The 19,335-nt window shown below is 32.6% G+C and overlaps 1 protein-coding gene across 2 annotated transcripts; it reads left to right on the forward strand.

The window, feature by feature from the left end:
- Nucleotides 1–20: 20 nt before the first annotated feature.
- Nucleotides 21–17,438, forward strand: LOC139491023 (deformed epidermal autoregulatory factor 1 homolog). Of its 2 annotated transcripts, none has more exons than XM_071278275.1 (7): nucleotides 21–646; nucleotides 1,313–1,518; nucleotides 2,381–2,582; nucleotides 4,185–4,310; nucleotides 5,479–5,591; nucleotides 11,752–11,883; nucleotides 15,847–17,438. In XM_071278275.1, the coding sequence occupies exons 1-7, from the start codon at nucleotides 229–231 to the stop codon at nucleotides 16,123–16,125; spliced, it is 1,476 nt and encodes a 491-aa protein (XP_071134376.1). In that variant the 5' UTR covers nucleotides 21–228; the 3' UTR covers nucleotides 16,126–17,438. The 2 variants fall into 2 exon arrangements, with proteins under 2 accessions (XP_071134376.1, XP_071134377.1); XM_071278276.1 differs by having other exon boundaries at nucleotides 5,485–5,591.
- Nucleotides 17,439–19,335: the final 1,897 nt, after the last annotated feature.

The raw sequence follows: 19,335 nt of genomic DNA on the forward strand, positions 1-19,335 counted from the left end.
TAATATATTGCGCAGAATTTAGAGGCTACTATCCCCTCAGACCATTTCCGCCATGACTCGTTAATCAACGGAAAATTCCGACATTTGTTGATAAACAAGGGAATGTGACGTTAATTTTGATGTGCAATGTATACATTTTAATGAATATTGTTTAATGAACATCCTCGATGATGTAAATTCACGTTTAAATGGTATGATTGCCAAATAAGGCGCATATGGCTTTCCGATATGTCTGAGGTCGACATCACCGAGGAACTGCCGAACGGTGACGATTCCGCATTCACGGAAGAACAACAACACGACGAAGACGGGACCCGAGACCACGCGGATGACAACTCAATCTCAGCAGAACATGTATATGTAGCCACATCTCAAGGCATTCTGTCAGCTGAACAATTTGCAGAAAATGTGAATGCACAAAATCAGTTTAAAACAACACACATTGTGATTCATGATCAAACACTAACAGTTGATTCTGGAGGACTAAAAACACCTTCAACTCCACTCCCCCCTCCAACGCCTGCAACACCCCTAAGTAGAGAAAAGGGTTTAAGGTACCAATGGGATGAATCAGTTCATGAACACGTTTTACCAGTTCGCTGCAAAAATACAAACGGAGAACTGCACAAAGCAAAATTTGGTTCAGGTATTAAACCAATTATAATATGAGCTCGTAGTAGTACCATCTATGAATGAGTATAATAACAAATAAGTTTTTCACGAACATAAAAGCATGGTTGGTTAACATGTACACGAAGCATGTACATTGAACCAAACACGAGAAAATAAGAAATAAGATGCTAAAACACAAAAACATGTGAATTAAAAATTTTAAAAAGTCAAATAGCATTGCCTGAAAAGAACCCTTAACCCCCCTCATTTAGAAATTGTATACATGATATATGAAATTGACAACTATATTAAACATGTTAAAAGTTTGTGCTTGCAATTTCCTTTTCCATACATTCTGTCTTTATTATTCCAGGGTGACGGTGTGCATGGTTTTTGAAATCTGAGACTTAAATTTTGGCAACTGAGTGACAACTCCATTAAATTTTAAAAGCATATAATTAACAGATACAGTAGAAAGGACAGATAATCAGCTTCTTTCCATATTCAAGGCATTTTCTCTTTGCAATGTTGCTAATGATAAGCCAAAAAATTAACGGATCAATAACATCATCAAGTAGGTAGCATGAATATAAATTCTTCCTGGGACATGTAGATTAAATTTTTTTGCAGGGTTCCTTTTATATGGTTTTATAATCTCTGTGTATATCATGAAATGGTTAATAATACATGTTTTTTTTAGGTGGTAGGGGTAGGTGTATAAAAGGTTTAGACGATTGGTTTACCCCGAACGAGTTTGAGGCACATAGTGGAAGAGCCAGTAGTAAAGATTGGAAGAGAAGTATAAGATATGGTGGTCGTACATTGCAGTGTCTGATAGATGATAATATTTTACAGCCACATGCCACTTCCTGTACATGTGCAGCATGCTGTGATGACGATGCTGTAGTAAGTACTTTATAAATACATATTCATATACCAAAATAAAGTGGTATGATTGCCAATGAGACAACTCTTCACAAGAGACTAAATGACACAGAAATGAACATCCATAGGTCACAGTACGGCCTTCAACAGTGAGCAAAGCCCACACAGCATAGTCAGCTATGAAATGACAAATGTAAAACAATTCAAACGAAAAAAATTAACCTCCTAATTTATGTACAAAAAATTAAAAAAAAATTATGTAACTCATCAACAAACGACAACCACTGAATTACAGGCTCCTGACTTGGGACAGACACACATGTATACAGAATGTGGCGGGGTCAAACATGTTAGCTTATAAGAAAATCCCTGCAGGTATTCCATGTATTCATAGCAGGTTCCAAGATGGAAAATATTTGAATTAAAGCCAATCATGAATAATACATGTTTGAGCATTTAAAAAATTCACCTAGACCATTTGTGTTATGGAGAATTGATAATAAGTAAAAATACTGGTTGTGGGTTTGTGGTAATCATGATACATGTAGTAATATCAGCTTATGAAATAATGATTAAACAAAGAATATTAATTTAGCAGATGTGGCTATGGTATGATTGACCATGTTGACAATGAAACAAATAATATATATTTATACCCACAAAATATGGGCTGTTCTGGCTAATAAGATTTCATTATTTTTTTTAAAATTTAGTAATTATTATTGATGGAAATTTAAAGGTAAAGAATTATTTCAAACAAAGTATTTTAATTTCACCATGTTGAGCTGTCCAATTTTAAAATTTGGCTTATGCTTATCTTGTGTAATAAAGTAAGAGATTATACCATCAAACTAGCATGTCTATATATAATTTTGCATTTCAGACAGGACCGGTTCGATTATTTGTGCCTTATAAACGACGAAAGAAAGACAGCGAAAGTGGACCAGGTGGACCATTGTCACCAGCCCCAACAACTTCCCCACAATTTGTAGCAAAGAAACAACGTCTAAATTCTACAAAGACACCAACATCATCATCAATGATTCCAGCAACACTTACGCCGGTCTCCATTGGGAAAGACCATGGTAAATCATAACACTTTAAAGTCTTAAAGAGGCTAAGAGCACAAAATAAACAATTGTAAATATTAGGTTTAAGTTGCAATTCAGAATTGAAAATATTCATTTAAAATCAATTTGTCTGTTATTAACAAGGAGCATGAAGATATTTTATGTCTTAAGATTATGATTCTATGTAGCTAGTTGAAATTTTGAAACCCAAGTACTACAATTTATATACATGTACATATAGGATCAGCTAACATTATTTAGGATTCATAATACAATTGCTATAGATTTCATTGAAAGAGAAAACAAGAACAATTTTATTGGTGTCCTTTATTTGTATCCTGCACATCACAGAAAAGGGGAACATGGTTATGGTCTCTGTCTGAAACACAACAATACTCAGAGATCTTTTGCCAGAAAGCTTTCATAGTACAATTATTTATTATCATAATTGAATAAATCATTTTTAATGGATTTGTGGGACTTAAACCATATTTGGAGCACTGTAATAGTGTCACCATGTAAAAGCAATTTTTCTGTTGCCATTTTATACTTTCATTTAGATTTGACTATTTTTTTATTGTCGAGTCTGCGATAGCTCAACATAGGGATAGTGATCCGGCGGCGACAGTGTTAGCTAACTTCTTAAAAAGCTTTATATTTTAGATTGTAGAAGACATGGATGCTTCATACTTTGTATATGGATGCTTCATGTTATGAAGTTTCCATCAGTCACATGTCCAATGTCCTTGACTTCATTTTCATGGTTCAGTGACTACTTGAAAAAGAAGTTCAGATTTTTTGTAATGTTAAATTCTATCTTGTTATAAGTAAAAGATAACTATATTTGGTATGTGCGTACCTTGCAAAGTCCTCATGCCTGCCAGACAATTTTCACTTGACCTCGACCTCATTTCACAATTAACAAGGTTACGTTTTGGTGGTCAAGTCCATATCTCAGATACTTTAAGCAATAGGTCTAGCATGTCTAGTATATTCGGTGTATGGAAGGATTGTAAGGTGTGCATGTCCAACTGGCAGGTGTCCTCTGACCTTGACCTCATTTTCATGGTTCAGTGGTTATAGTTAAGTTTTTGTGTTTTGGTCTGTTTTTCTTAAACTATTAGCAATGGTCAACTATATTTGTTGTATGGAAGAATGGTTTGTTGTACATGCCTGTCTGGCATGGTTCATCTGACCTTGATCTTATTTTCATGGTTCATTGGTGAATGTTTAATTTCCTTGGTTAATGTTAAGTTTATGTGACAGTAGTAAAGAAGGCGAGACATTTCAGCGTGTGTACTCTTGCGTAATTATATATACAGTTATTGTACTTTATATTGACACATAATTTGATTTCTCATTTATACAGCATGGGAGATTTCATTATGGTTCATCAATGTTGTTGACTTTAATAAAATATTTTTATCTATAGCTCAAAGTAACATAACTGAATCTTGTGGACTTAATCTCAGTTTTATTTATATTTCAACATGAAATTTGAAATTGAAGATTTCTAAAAATGTAATTTTCAAAAAAAAAAGGTTTCTTTACATTATAATTTCTATTTGATAATATCAAAATTTCATGAATGAACTAATTGTAATTATTTGTACATAGGAATGATGCTATCTATTGCCACATCACAACCACAGCAACATGCCCATCCAATAAAAGTGACCAATACTGAGGGAGAAACTGTCCAGATATTGACCACTGATGGACACGGAAATCTTATTTCAGGAGGTAATTATTTATTAAGATTGGACCATTCTGACAGACTTCATACCAAAGTCAGATCGCCAACAAAATAGGTATATGTAGACAACCTATTATTTACAAGGGGCACAGGTTAACAAAAACAGCAACTGACAAAAAAAAACTCAGTATTATTGAAGTAATGTAAATCATGGAATGATAATGTAATTTATGTTGGCATTTTTCACGATTTGCGTAATATTTCTGCTGATTTGTCTTATTTTGGTATTACAAACATAAAAAGGAATGATAATCATGATAATTGATGGCAGATTTCTTGCAATGAAAATTGTGAAATATAAAAAGTAACAAAACAGCTCATGGATGTTTGCAAGTGTACATATGCATGATCAAGACGAGATCTGCAGCTCAATTTGTCTCTATTACCAATGCTTTTGAATTTGCAAGATAGACATGATAGATGTCTTTTATAAAAACAACAAACATAGCAATAAGCTCTTCATGGTCTTTATTGGTTGATAAAAATGTCATGTGATTGATAAATATCTTCATTTCTTTGTCTACAATCTTTCAAATAAGAAATATGGATCAATATGATGAACAGGAGAGTAGAACACATCAAACTATCTAGATCATCAATTTCAAAATTTTATTTACATGTACCATTGAAATAAACCATTTAAAAACTGGTATTGGACTTTTGAATATAAATTCTTTGGATAAGTTCCTAAAATGAACACAATTTCAGTCATAATTTTATACACTGAAAAATGCATTATTTCAGGACCTTTTAACAACTGATCATAGAAAACTAAAAACTAAACAAGCATTAAACTTAGTATTTCATTTATTTATATTGTGATACAAAATCTCACTAAAACAGTACCTGTTGGTGCAAAAGATTAAAACACATTTTAATATGAATTATATAATAGTGCTGTAGATTGAATATACAGGTTATTGATACTGATCATTAAAAAAACATAAGCGCTGTTAGCCTAAAACACTGTAAAGTTGTGGACCAATATAGCTTTGGTTTGTATACAGAAAACCCTAGGGATTTTGTGGAAGTCTGTTTTTGAGCTTTAAAAGGCAATGCTTTAATTTGCCAGGAAGTTTTTATTGTAAGATATATATACTTGGTATTAGTTTTCTTTTCTACTTAAATGACTGATGTATTACTGACAACATTGAGTTTCAGATGCAGTTATGATGACCTCCATACCAATGACACCTAAGACACCTCATGGATCTGCAATATCATTACCTGATGTTAATGAACAGAGGCAGTGGTGGCAGTTAGAAGAGGTAAATTATTATATCATGCCAGATACAAATGTAATAAGAGCTAAATTATTCTGTCCATTTGCTTCGCTTAAATTTAACCCAAGGAGTGCAGTCTTTAAGCTTAACAACAGACCCAACAGCCCATGCTTGTAAAATGCTATCAGTACTGTAAAAATCATATCTGCAAACCAATAGAAATTAATGAAAAACTTTCATAAAATTCTTCCTCTGCCTATAGATTCAAAGGTTTATCTAAACAGTATTGCGCAATAGAATTGTAAGATCTTGACATTTATTTTTGTGTCAGAAATCAATATTATACAGTCAAACCTGATTAAACCGGACCCTGAATAAACCGGTTTCCTGTCCATTCCGGCTGAAAATGAAAGTCCCATATTTTTCCATTCAAAGTCTTTGTTAAAATACCCTTTGTAAACCGGACCCTGTGTATTCCGAATTCCGGTCTTATTATGAAGTCCCAATACTCTTAATTACATTAATTATTACCTGTCAAAACCGGTTTGTCTAATTAATGGCAATGATCGATATGCAATCAAAACATATTTGTTGATACAATATAACTTTTCGTGATAATCGATTAGTCAGGTGTCAAACTGTAAACCTACAATCGTACAGTAGTGAGCTGTATTATTTATTAAAACATTATAAATGTGTCAATTAAACGAAAAGACACACCGAATATATATCTCGGATTGAACTTACGTTTTAACTTGGATAAACAAATTAAAATCGCGAAGTAAAAAGTTCACATCGTAATTTCGAAATCCTTGGTTCCTTGTTGTGAGCCCCTAAACAAATGACCTTGATAAAGAAAACACCCGGATGACAACAATCAATGGATATTGTACACTGTACGACAACGTTTCGAAAGTGATGACATTACGTTTGATAATATTCTGGCTTTTTAATCGGCCATTCCAACATTTCAAATTATTGATCATGGGAGTTAATCGAAACTCTCGTCTTACAATCCAAACAACGCGAGCATTATGATGCAAATGCAAACAATGAAAAACGAAGTGAAAGTATTTTAATTTATCAGATATAATTTACAATCAGAGAGAATTTTTTCATGCAAAATGTCGGACGTCACAAGTCATTAACTTCCGGTCAAAACAGAAACCTGAATAAACCGGCTCACTGTCCAAACCGGCCCTTTTTCATGGTCCCGTAGCCGGCCGGTTTATACAGGGTTTACTGTATAAAAAATCTGATCACAATCCAAATTCAGACAGTAAAATCGTCCTGAATATGCATGAAATATTTGCCACTGGACACTAAGCAACCAACAATCAATCAATCAATCAATCAGACAGTAACAAGCTTAAATATGGTGTCCAAATTTGCCCCAACTTTTCAGGGTTCAACCTTTGCACTAGTATCAGGCTGTGCTGAGTGAAGCATTTTATAATCCAGAAATATTTATTAAAAGGGAGGGGGTTGGAGGATTTTTAAATTTTTTTTAATTTCATATGAAACCCTCTTTTGACGTGTTTTTCATACATGCAAGTGTAATAACAAGCTAATTTCATGTATATACATGTATAAGGAATTGTACATAATTGTTTAAATTCTTAAATAAATATCTCTGATTAGCAACCACTGTTCTACATGCAATTGCTGCTTTAGAAACCTATTTATAGTATACAGCATTACAACAGTGGATAAATCATGCTCTCTTCAGTTGGACCGCATAAACCAAATTTATTTTGCTTTTCCAAGCCACGGTTTGTAGGCATCATAAAATGAAGCAAAAATATTGGTATGCAACACAAGTATAACATTGTATTATGAGTACAGAAATGAGAATAAAATGAAAACTCAAACAGTGTTGAAAAAATATGGGTTGGTGCTTATGCAAGATATAATATATCAATGTAAAATATGAACTTAACAAAAAGAAGTTGTTTGATGACTCTATTGAGGGTATTGGGACAGAGGGTGTTTGCTGTTTGTGAAGAAGAAAAAACTGCAGCTATGACTAAATCAAAGTTGTTGCTGTCGACTTTTTGAACTCAATATATATCTATATATGTCTATGTCAACGGACATAATAAGTTGTGCTTCTGTCAATTTTTTAAATCCAATAATGTTTTTTTAGCTCACATGGCCTAAAAGGCCAAGTGAGCTTTTCTCATCACTTGGCGTCCGTCATCGTTAACCTTTACAAAAATCTTCTTCTCTGAAACTACTGGGCCAAATTTAATCAAACTTAGCCACAATCATCATTAGGGTATTTAGTTTGAAAAATGTGTGGCGTGACCCGGCCAACCAACCAAGATGCCCACCATGGCTAATAATAGAACATAGGGGTAAAATGTAGATTTTGGCTTATAACTCTGAAACCGAAGCATTTAGAGCAAATCTGACATAGGGCTTAATTTGTTTATCAAGTCAAGATCTAGCTGCCCTGAAATTTTCAGACGAATTGGACAATCGGTTGTTGGGTTGCTGTCCCTGAATTGGCAATTTTAAGGAAATTTTGCAGTTTTTGGTTAATATCTTGATTATTATTATAGATAAAGATAAACTGTAAACAGCAATAATGTCCAGCAAAGTAAGATCTACAAATAAGTCAACATGACAAAAATGGTCAGTTGACCCCTTAAGAAGTTACAGCCCTCTACAGTCAATTTTTATATGACCGCAAAATTTGAAAATTTTTTCGTCGTATATTGCTATCACGTTGGCGTCGTCGTCGTCGTCGTCGTCGTCCGAATACTTTTAGTTTTCGCACTCTAACTTTAGTAAAAGTGAATGGAAATCTATGAAATTTTAACACAAGGTTTATGACCACAAAAGGAAGGTTGGTATTGATTTTGGGAGTTTTGGTCCCAACATTTTAGGAATTAGGGGCCAAAAAGGGCCCAAATAAGCATTTTCTTGGTTTTCGCACTATAACTTTAGTTTAAGTTTATAGAAATCTATGAAATTTTGACAAAAGGATTATGACCACAAAAGAACGGTTGGGATTGATTTTGGGAGTTTTGGTTTCAACAGTTTAGGAATTAGGGGCCAAAAAAGGGCCCAAATAAGCATTATTCTTGGTTTTCGCACAATAACTTTAGTTTATGTAAATAGAAATCAATGAAATTTAAACACAATGTTAATGACTACAAAAGGAAGGTTGGTATTGATTTTGGGAATTTAGGTCCCAACAGTTTAGGAATTAGGGGCCAAAAAGGGACCCAAATAAGCATTTTTCTTGGTTTTCGCACCATAACGTTAGTATAAGTAAATAGAAATCTATGAAATTTAAACACAAGGTTTATGACCATAAAAGGAAGGTTGGTATTGATTTTGGGAGTTTTGGTCCCAACAGAATAAGGGGCCCAAAGGGTCCAAAATTAAACTTTGTTTGATTTCATCAAAATTGAATAATTGGGGTTCTTTGATATGCCGAATCTAACTGTCATGACTGTGTATGTAGATTCTTAACTTTTGGTCCCGTTTTCAAATTGGTCTACATTAAGGTCCAAAGGGTCCAAAATTAAACTTAGTTTGATTTTGACAAAAAATGAATTAGTTAGGTTCTTTGATATGCTGAATCTAAAAATGTACTTAGATTCTTGATTATTGGCCCAGTTTTCAAAATGGTCCAAATCGGGGTCCAAAATTAAACTTTGTTAGATTTTATCAAAAATTGAATAAATGGGGTTCTTTGATATACCAAATCTAACTGTGTATGTAGATTCTTCATTTTTGGTCCTGTTTTCAAATTGGTCTACACTAAAGTCCAAAGGGTCCAAAATTAAACTTAGTCTGATTTTAACAAAAATTGAAATCTTGGGGTTCTTTGATATGCTGAATCCAAAAATGTACTTAGATTTTTTTATTATGGGCCCAGTTTTCAAGTTGGTCCAAATCAGGATCTAAAATTATTATATTAAGTATTGTGCAATAGCAAGTCTTTTCAATTGCACAGTATTGCGCAATGGCAAGAAATATCTAATTGCACAATATTGTGAAATAGCAATTTTTTTTTAAATAGAGTTATCTTTCTTTGTCCAGAATAGTAAGCAAGAAATATCTAATTGCAAAATATTGTGCAATAGCAAGATTTTTTTTTAATTGGAGTTATCTTTCTTTGTCCAGAATCAACTTAAATCTTTGTTATATACAATATACAATGTATATTCACTTTTTACTACCAACTGATAAATTAAAATAATCTTTACCATTCAGTGATAACAAGCAGTTTTTTTACATCTTAATATTTTATGATGTATTTAAATGAGTAGTTATTGTTGCAAACTCCATTAGAAATTTTAATTGAGATTAGTTTTGGATTAAGGGAAAGGGGGATGTGATTAAAAAAATTGGGTTCAATTTTTCTCATTTGAAATTTCATAATTAAAAAAGAAAATTTTTTCAAACATTTTTTTGAGAGGATTAATATTCAACAGCATAGTGAATTGCTCTAAGAGAAAACAAAAATTTTAAGTTCATTAGAACACATTCATTCTGTGTCAGAAACCTATGCTGTGTCAACTATTTAATCACAATCCAAATTTAGAGCTGAATCCAGCTTGAATGTTGTGTCCATACTTGCCCCAACCGTTCAGGGTTCAACCTCTGCGGTCGTATAAAGCTACGCCCTGCGGAGCATCTGGTTAACACTTTAAATAAATTTTTTTATACGCCCGTCATTTTGACGGGATGTATTATGGTATACAAATGTCCGGTGTCCGTCTGTCCGGCGTAAACATGTTGCACCGTAACTTGAGAACGACTTATCCAAATTTCATGAAACTTCACATAGTTGTTTCTTATGATGGTCAAATGATCTGTATACTTTTTGGTGAAAATAAGATTAAAACTTTTTGAGTTACGGCACTTTGTAACTAAAACAGGGGTGTGTTTTTATACGCCCGTCAAAATTTTGACGGGACGTATTATGGTATACAAATGTCCGGTGTCCGTGCGTCCGTCTGTCTGGCGTAAACATGTCGCACTGTAACTTGAGAACGACTTATCCAAATTTCATGAAACTTAATATAGTTGTTTCTTATGATGGTCAAATGATCTGTATACTTTTTGGTGAAAATAAGATTTAAACTTTTTGAGTTACGGCACTTTGTAACTAAAACAGGGGTGTGTTTTTTTTCACATGTCGCACCGTATCTCAAAAACGGTTCTTGATTATTGCTTAAAACTTTACACACTTCTTAGTTATATTAATCTTAAGATCTGTATACTTTTTGGTTTGATTCAAAATTTTATTTTAGTGATATTTGTAAAAAAAAAAACAGGGTGGGGGGGGTTTCACATGTCCCGCCGTGTCTCAAAAACAATAAATGGTTATTGCTTAAAACTTCCTCAGAAACTATTTATGATTATTGCATAAAACTTCCACACAAGACGTCGGGCGTATCATGTGCTCATGGGGCAGCTGTTTATTAACAAAATATTTTCCTCTGTAACTAATGAGCTAAGTTTATTAAAGATGAAGATAATTGTAAGTAGCAAGAATGTTCAGTAAAGTAAGATCTACAAACACATCACCATCACCAAAACACAATTTTGTCATTAATCCATCTGTGTCTTTTGTTGAATATGCACATTGACCAAGGTGAGCGACACAGGCTCTTAAGAGCCTCTAGTTTCTTTTTTTTTTGCACCAACGTGTTCCATGATTCTTGCGCTTTAGATATCATTCACAAGTCTGAATTTCCTGATACAAAGTCATTGTATAAATTAAAAAAATCCACAGTTTAATTTTCTAATCACAGAAATTTGAGACATACAGTGATTTGCATTCTTGGAGACCGTGTATAACTCTTAACCCTAATATTTCATGTCCTTCTCATAATCAATCTCGGTAGATGATGTCATCATAGAGCAGCAGAATATGAAGACTAAATTTTGCATGTTTGGTTGATTACTCCAAAGAAAAATGAAAAAACCAAAATTTGAATCAGGAAGTTTTAAATGAGAAGAAATTATCGATAGCTATGTGTTACTGAAATGAACAGATTCAAGAAATCGTAAATTTTTTTTTAATAAAAAAATCAAGGCAGGACGATTTCAGATTGGCAGGCGGGGATGAAAATCTATTGATTAATTTTAATTGGCCTAATTTGATGAATTAAATTGACCGATTTTAAAGTGACACATACCTTTTTACACACTTATTGAAAATGTTTATATCCTCTTTCAGATGGCTAATAATCTGCTTACTCAAGCTCACCAATTTAAGTCCATGGTAGAACAAGCCAAGCAGCAGAGTCAGTTAAGCAGGGACGCTGCCATACAACAAGTCAAAATGCAGTGTGAAAAAGAAAAACAAGAAGTAGGTTTTGTCTGATGACATATAAACTAAATACAAATCCTTGCAAAAATTATATCCAAGCGATTTTGTGTTTAATTTATATTCTGACAAGAGGACCAATGTTTGTGGGAAAAAATCTTGCATATTGATTTTACATATTCTGCATACATATCTACATTAAACATTTAAATTCATGGTTTACCTATGTAGGTAAAACTACATTTTTTTTTTAAAAATAAAAGTATTGAAACAAGGGAGAAGTGATGTTATTGTGTGCATATAGATCTTAGAACAATTGCATTATAGACTATCCTTGGTCTTCTCAAAGAGATTGATTTTCTCGCTTCAGCTGCTTTTTTGAAAATGAAGCCAAATTGATCATTCCTTAAACATGTTAAATGCAATTTTTAATTTAATGTTTAAGGAGGCTCGAGGGTATAAAAATTTCAGAAAAAAATCAAACATTTGTTTTTCATTACAAATTTTATTTATTTCCTTTTGTAGTTGTTACTTTATCATATGGTACAAAAATCATTTAAAACAATCAATTCGTGTTGGCCCCAGATGACTTTCAAAATGTATATATCATTGAAAAAAGTTCCGAATTATCTCCCTTTGGTGGAAAAATGCCTTTTTTTGGCTCTAAAATTGAAATATCTTTTTCAACTCATCGGTGACCTATCTTTTTTAATATAATTTCCATATAAGCTGTACTAAAACTAAATTATTGTAAAATTTTAGCGATTTCTGTATTAAATTTCTTTTTTTTATTTCGATATTACCTTATTTCTCCTATTACTTCAACAGAAAAAAAACCACCTTTACAAAAATGTATGCTTCTTTCGAAGGCAGATTGTGAGCGCAAATGAACGGTGACCCCACTTTTTTATTTTATTTTTCTATTAACTATAAGATAAAACTAATTTTTAGAAAAATATAGAGAAATCCTATATAAATGATTTAGACCCGCGAACCCCCTTAATTTGATGTTTTATTGTTAACCCTTTAATTTTTAAGCAGTTAAGCTGCTTTATGCGAGCACCCTAGATTTATGTTTTACCCAATAAATGCTGAAATATGTGCCACTTTTATTATCTGGCTGGTTATCATGTTATTTATAACTAATTGGACACTTTTGTCATACTTTTTATTCTGGAATATAAAAAATATTATCATAAAAACGTTAAATGGTCGTTGATTTTCCCAAAAGTTTTGAAGTTGCACATAGGAAGTAGTGCTCGATAGAAATCCTTCTATAGTTTATTATCCCCTGTGCTGTTAGCTAAGATGCCAAAGAACAATTGTATGAAATATTTGGTCGCCGAAAATCTATAAAGATGAGTCGTTTACATTTCCCAAATGGCAAAAGTCGTAGGAATATTGTTTGTCATCGATAGGTATTACATACGTCAGTAGTCTATTAATAAGTTGGCGGCAATTTCAAATTTATACATAGAAGGCGAAATTTACGTACCTTTTAAATTGAGAGGATTCTGATGGTCAGGGCTTTCGGTGGCTTCAAGTGCCGGCTACTTCACTGACAAAAATATAAATTCAAAAAGATAAAAAAGATCTTTTTCAAATGTTTGCAGGCAGCCGAGAGACGTATTGTCGCAAAGTCGCGGTCACAATAAACAAGGGTGAAAAGTCAGTGTTTACCGTGGGCTAAATATAGTTCACATGATTTAGGTCACTGATTGGTTGTCTATTTAAAGTCGGAATGCATCGTTTCTTTTCAAAGATAACAAAAGAGACGTTCCGGTGGTCATTAAACGATAACAATAGAGACGTTCCGATGGGCATTAACTCGTTGGCTTTTTTTTTTGGCTTTTAAAAAGTGAAGACAATCAGATGGATGACAATCTTATGTTATGGAATAATATCAGTCAAGTTAAAGAAAGTGTAGAAGATCATATTGTTCAGAATCTGGAAAACAGTATCTTTTGAAGTTCATTTTTCAAAGCCCACGTGGTGTTCAGAGAATCAAGGTCAAAAACGAAAGTAGAATATTGTCGACTCGACCTCAAATAAATAACATTTCAAATGATTTATGTATCAGACTTATTGAACAGTTTACAAAAAAAAAAGAAAATCAGAGGATATATCAATTTTCTGTCAATGCTTGAGAAATAATTGTATGATTTAAATACGCGTAACAGTCTTTAGAGAGAAGAGGGGGATCATTTGTTTACAAATGCACGTAGTTATGCAAAATAAATCGATCAAGATTTATAACAAACCGGATTATTATATAAATAAAACTCCTTTAAAAGTAAATGAATGTTAAGCATAAGGTAATAAAAATAAAAAACTATAACATAAAAAAAATGAAATTTCTTTGAGATTTTTATTTCTTTCTTAAATTTCATACATAAAAAATGGTCAGTTGAAAGATGAAATTAGGTGCCAGGAGATTGCGAGAATGCAGGATTTCATGCTCTATTTATGCCAGAGCTTCTGAGGGCCTTGAGGGGCCCCAGACCCCCTGCCGTAAGGCACCAAGCTTACAGCTTGGTGGGCGTCTGGCTTCGCTGAACGCATGTTACCGTTAATTTTATTACAGCCGCCTATAATTTTAATTGAGCCTTCTACTTCAATTTCATGAGAAAGCCCTGCATTATTGGGTCCTCACTATGGACAGGTGCATACAGAATGTGGCGGCTTAAACATCTTAACTGGCACAAAACTCTCCCCTAACATAGGACAGTGTATGTGTATAATCTCAAACATTGAATCTTTATAAATATAAATTGGAAATAACTTTTGAAAGTTGTAGGATTGCATAACATAAACATTACTGTACAAGCATTATTTGATACTTTAGAAATAGCTGAGAACAATGCCTGAGATAAATAATTGACTAATTCTTTACACTATTCATCTGAACTTTGCCAAGTTTGCCATTGGGTTTTTGATTAACTGTCTATAGCACCCTTTGGTGCTTTGATTAAATGTTTTATTGTTAACCCTTTAATTGTTAACCCTTTAATTTGATGTTTTATTGTTAACCCTTTTGCCCAGAAATTTTGATCCAAACAGTGATATAAGAAATTTACCACCCTCTGGCTGATATTCTTGATCCGTCTTATTACCAGTGTAACATTTACCCCCCTCTGGCTGCTAATCTTGATCTGTCTTATTACCGGTGTAACGTTCACCACCCTCTGGCTGATAATCTTGATCCATCTTATTACCGGTGTAACATTTACCATTGAACAAGATGGTTAATATTTTTTACTATTTTTAAAAATGATGCTGTTATATAAGAATTAATAGGTGTTCTTTTGCTTGTTTTTTTTTAAATATAAAAATATATTTGTTAATTCAATCAGAGTATTTGTAAACCTTACATATAAATGGACTTACTTCTTCTGACAGTTAACATTATATTCACTCTACATGGTTAAAGATTTTAAAATCTTAATTACTTTTCTGAAAAATATCCTGGATTTGTACAAAAATAGACAGTAGCTTGTTTATGAGCAAATATAACAGATGTTTTTAAAAAAATCCTGTACTTTACTTATAACTTGGCTTAGTTTTTCTGTGAGTTAACATTATATTCTCTCTGTGGTTAAAGTTTATAAAATATCATTGAATTATACCAAACTTGGACAAAAGCTTGTTTATGATCAAAAGCTATTATCTAGAAAGATATTTTGTAAAAAATTATTTCCTGTTTTTCCATATATATATAACTTTAAAATGAACTTATTTTTTCTTCCAATTATTACATTCGGTCTAGATCTGCAGTTAAAGTTTTTAAAATATTTATTACATTCATAAACTATCCTGGATTTTTACCAAACTTGGAAAGAAGCCTCTTATAATCAAGAGATAGTTTCTAGGAGAAAATGTTTTTATATATTTTTCCCCATTTTAGTTGAGCCTGCGACTAACAGAAAAAGTAGGTGAGACACTGGGTTCCATGTATTGAATATTTGAGTAACTGATTACAATAGTAACGTGATTATATTTTTGTAGGCTTTACAACAAACAAGATTAGAATTCCAAATACAGATGTCAAGAGCACTGATGGAAGAGAGGGCACAGAAAGAAATGGCTGTGCAGCATGCCCTGGCATCATCTAGGGCTGACCTTCAGGATAAAATAGATTCCGTGACTGTAGTCGCTGTGGATAAAGTTACATATAATGATAACTGGGCACAACAACAAAATGATCAAAATCAAATTCATGTGGAAATGATTAATGGTGAAATGGTGGAGGACGACTCGGACAAAGATAAAGGCGTGGACGGATGAAAATATGTGTTCTCGCATTTATATATATGAAACATTTCTGTTCAAAACAGAGATATATATGATTGATCTTAAGACAGTCATAAATGAGTTTTTACCAATCAAAATGGTACATTCTTGAAACAAATCATGTAAAATGCATTTTTCATACCTAGTTCTTTTGAAGGAAGTGCTTTATGATATTTGTTTAGTATTTGTCATGTTTATTAGTTGCTTTATGGTAACAATACATACAATACAGCTAAAAGGGAAGCAATCATGTTTGTTTTTTGTTACCACGGTTTTAACACATTTGAAATACATTTTGTTAGATTTCTATCTTGTTTTAATAACTTTAATACTAAATAAAGAATATAGAAAGGATCAATTTTCAAGATACAGATTGTCAACTGGTTAAAAATTAATGTTATATAAAGCTTTAATTTTGTTTTAAATCTACATAAATAAGAATGGAAATGTTATGCTGCAAAAAGCCTGCAATTGGGAGTTTTAGTTGAAAATGTTTTCTCTTGGACAGCTTTGACAATTTGAGAAGTTTAATTCTTCAGTGTTTTTAAATTTTAATTATGTAGATGGCAAGTTTGAACTTGAGCTTTAATTTATCAATGACTTTATTTGACAGTTGTGTTCTTGATACATTAATCATACTTGCCTTTCAACCATTATAAGTCTTTTAGTTGTAAATAAGAAATATGTTGACCTAAATGGTGCAAATACTCAAAGCAGCATTAGATCTTACTCATGTTCATTTCTGTATCCCAGAATATCAACAAACTGTTGGTACAACATCCCCTTCTTGGGTTTCAGATTTTATGATGCTGGTCAGTATTTTTTTTTATCCTGCAAGTTCAATTGTTTTGTTACCTAATTAATGAAATGAACAGACCTGTGGGGCAAAATAAATCTCCTGACTTGTAGATAGGGATATTCATTGTAAAAAATTTCATACATATTATCTTTTTCACACACCTTGCATTTATCCCACTTGACTTGTTTATACATTGTATTATGTGTTTACATCATAACATTTCTGCATGTGTATTTGACACATTTGTAATTCATTGAGTTACATGAAACATATCAATTTCATATAAAATAAGACGCAGCTTACAGAAAAGGAGGAAAATGCAATACAATTTGTCAAAAGTGCTTAAAAAAAGATGCAGTAGTTAATTGTTCTTGTATTGTGAATATATTTTTGTATGTGTATATATAAATTGTTTATGTCTGAAATTCCTTTTACTGTTTTTGGTATTGTGTAAATGAAATGCAAAATGTGTTAGTTATTTTATGTGTCAATAAAAAATAAAGCATTACTTTGATGTTCCAACTTTTATTTTGACACTTTTATAGCTAGATGTTAACTTCCCACCAAACATTTTTAAAAATCTACACTAGATACAACAAATGAAAAATTGAATGGCTCCTGTCTTAATCAATTCAGGTGCTGCGAACGAGAATACCTGCATGAATTTCTGAAAATACAACCCATCAACATAGACATGAATTTCAAGATTACAGTGTAACAGAAGCATCTGTGCTGCATTTAAATTACAATACTTTATATTTAGATATTTAGACAGGAAATTGATTTAAGTGGTTGCTGAATGAAGGAACTATATTCAAAACTGAAACAATTTAAAAAAAGTTCAGTTCACAAAATCTTTTTTCCCATGGTGGTCCTTGAAAAATAATCTGCTGGTCTTCAATGTTATTCTTGTTGCAAAAATGTATCTGTCCTTCACAAAATTTTAAATAGTCAAACCATTCAGACCACCACTTTTTAGCTCACCTTGCCCAATATTGAAATACGCATAGGAAATAAAATTGAGAATGGAAATGGGGAATATGCCAAAGAGACAACAACCCGACCATAGAAAAAAACAACAAGGAAACATAGGAAATGACTACTTCCGGTTTCGGGTCCATTTGAAGTTTGGTTTTTTGGCCCAAATGACCTTCTGTAGACTGCTGAACCAAGATCAGATTCACTCCCACCTAACAACTATTGTGGTCAATTTGTTAAATAGGATCCACTCAACATGCAAGCTAAAGCTGGATACCTCGACCAGCATCCCTGGGTCTTCTGGGTTAAGAGAAAGGTCGAAAAATTGTCAAAATTGACGCTTTTTGCACCTGTTGACCAACTTTGGGGCAAATTATCGCCCACTCACCCCACCCCGTTATCACCTACATTAGATTTAAAGGAATCGATGTGCTACAGCAACAAGACTAAGCTCATTTGCATATAATTTGCATATTTTTGCAAATATACTAAAATTAGACATTTTCTGAAAACAATTCGAAATGCATGGTAAGAGTTAAGGCACTTGGTAGTTGACACCAACTTTTTTCCAGTTTTAGCTTAAATTTGAATGTTTTTTTTCATCTTTTTTGGGGTCACAATGGGTTATTTAGGCCTCCAGATAAACGGATTAGCTCGAAAACACTTAAAAAATTATTCTATTTTACTTTGTTTGTTACCCCTTACCATGCGGTGACTGTCATATGACGGGCGTACCCAGACCACCATTATTTGGCTCCAATGGCATTCCATACTTTTAGAAGTCTTATTTTAAAAGTTATACATGTTCCGTCAACCTGAGGCTATCCATATTCATGTTTCTCATGTATAAATTGCATTTTGAGCACAAATATGGACTTGGAAAATTGACTATGTGGTGTATATGATTATTGTGAGTATGGTGTGCGAATTCCTATTACAGGATTCACTTGACCTCGATCACATTTTCATGATTCCTTGGTCACTGTTAAGATTTCGTTATTACTGTACTAAGTCTTTTAAACTGTAACTGTCCTACAAGTGAGAGATTTAGCTAGCTATAAAACCAGGTTGAATACGCCATTTTCTACAAAACAAAATGGATGTGCCAAGGCAGGAATATGATAGTTGTTTGCCATTCGTTTGATGTATGAGCGTTTGATTTTTCCATTTGATTAGGGTTTTTTCGTTTTGAATTTTCGTCGGAGTTATGTATTTTTGTGATTTTACTTTTTACATACAAAACTTCAAGTTTTTTGTTTATTTTTTTTACTCTAGGCATGTGTTGTAGTCGTTATGGTTTTTGTCTTGCCTGCAACAAAAGTCGCCGAAAGTGAGCCATAATTATTGCTTTTACTTATTCAACCAACTCAAGATTAATCATCTTATTGTTTTTTGCTTAAATCAGTTTGATAGAAACTACTTGTGAT

Source organism: Mytilus edulis, chromosome 10 (genome assembly GCF_963676685.1).
Source record: "Mytilus edulis chromosome 10, xbMytEdul2.2, whole genome shotgun sequence".
In the NCBI taxonomy this organism is placed as follows: domain Eukaryota; kingdom Metazoa; phylum Mollusca; class Bivalvia; order Mytilida; family Mytilidae; genus Mytilus; species Mytilus edulis.

What these genes read in the sequence shown, in the direction of transcription:
- LOC139491023 (XM_071278275.1), top strand. Translation starts at nt 229, where the DNA reads ATGTCTGAGGTCGACATCACCGAGGAACTGCCGAACGGTGACGATTCC. An exon ending in GCTGTGATGACGATGCTGTA is followed by an intron (nt 1,519 to 2,380) that starts GTAAGTACTTTA and finishes TTTGCATTTCAG; the next exon opens with ACAGGACCGGTTCGATTATT. An exon ending in CGGAAATCTTATTTCAGGAG is followed by an intron (nt 4,311 to 5,478) that starts GTAATTATTTAT and finishes GACAACATTGAG; the next exon opens with TTTCAGATGCAGTTATGATG.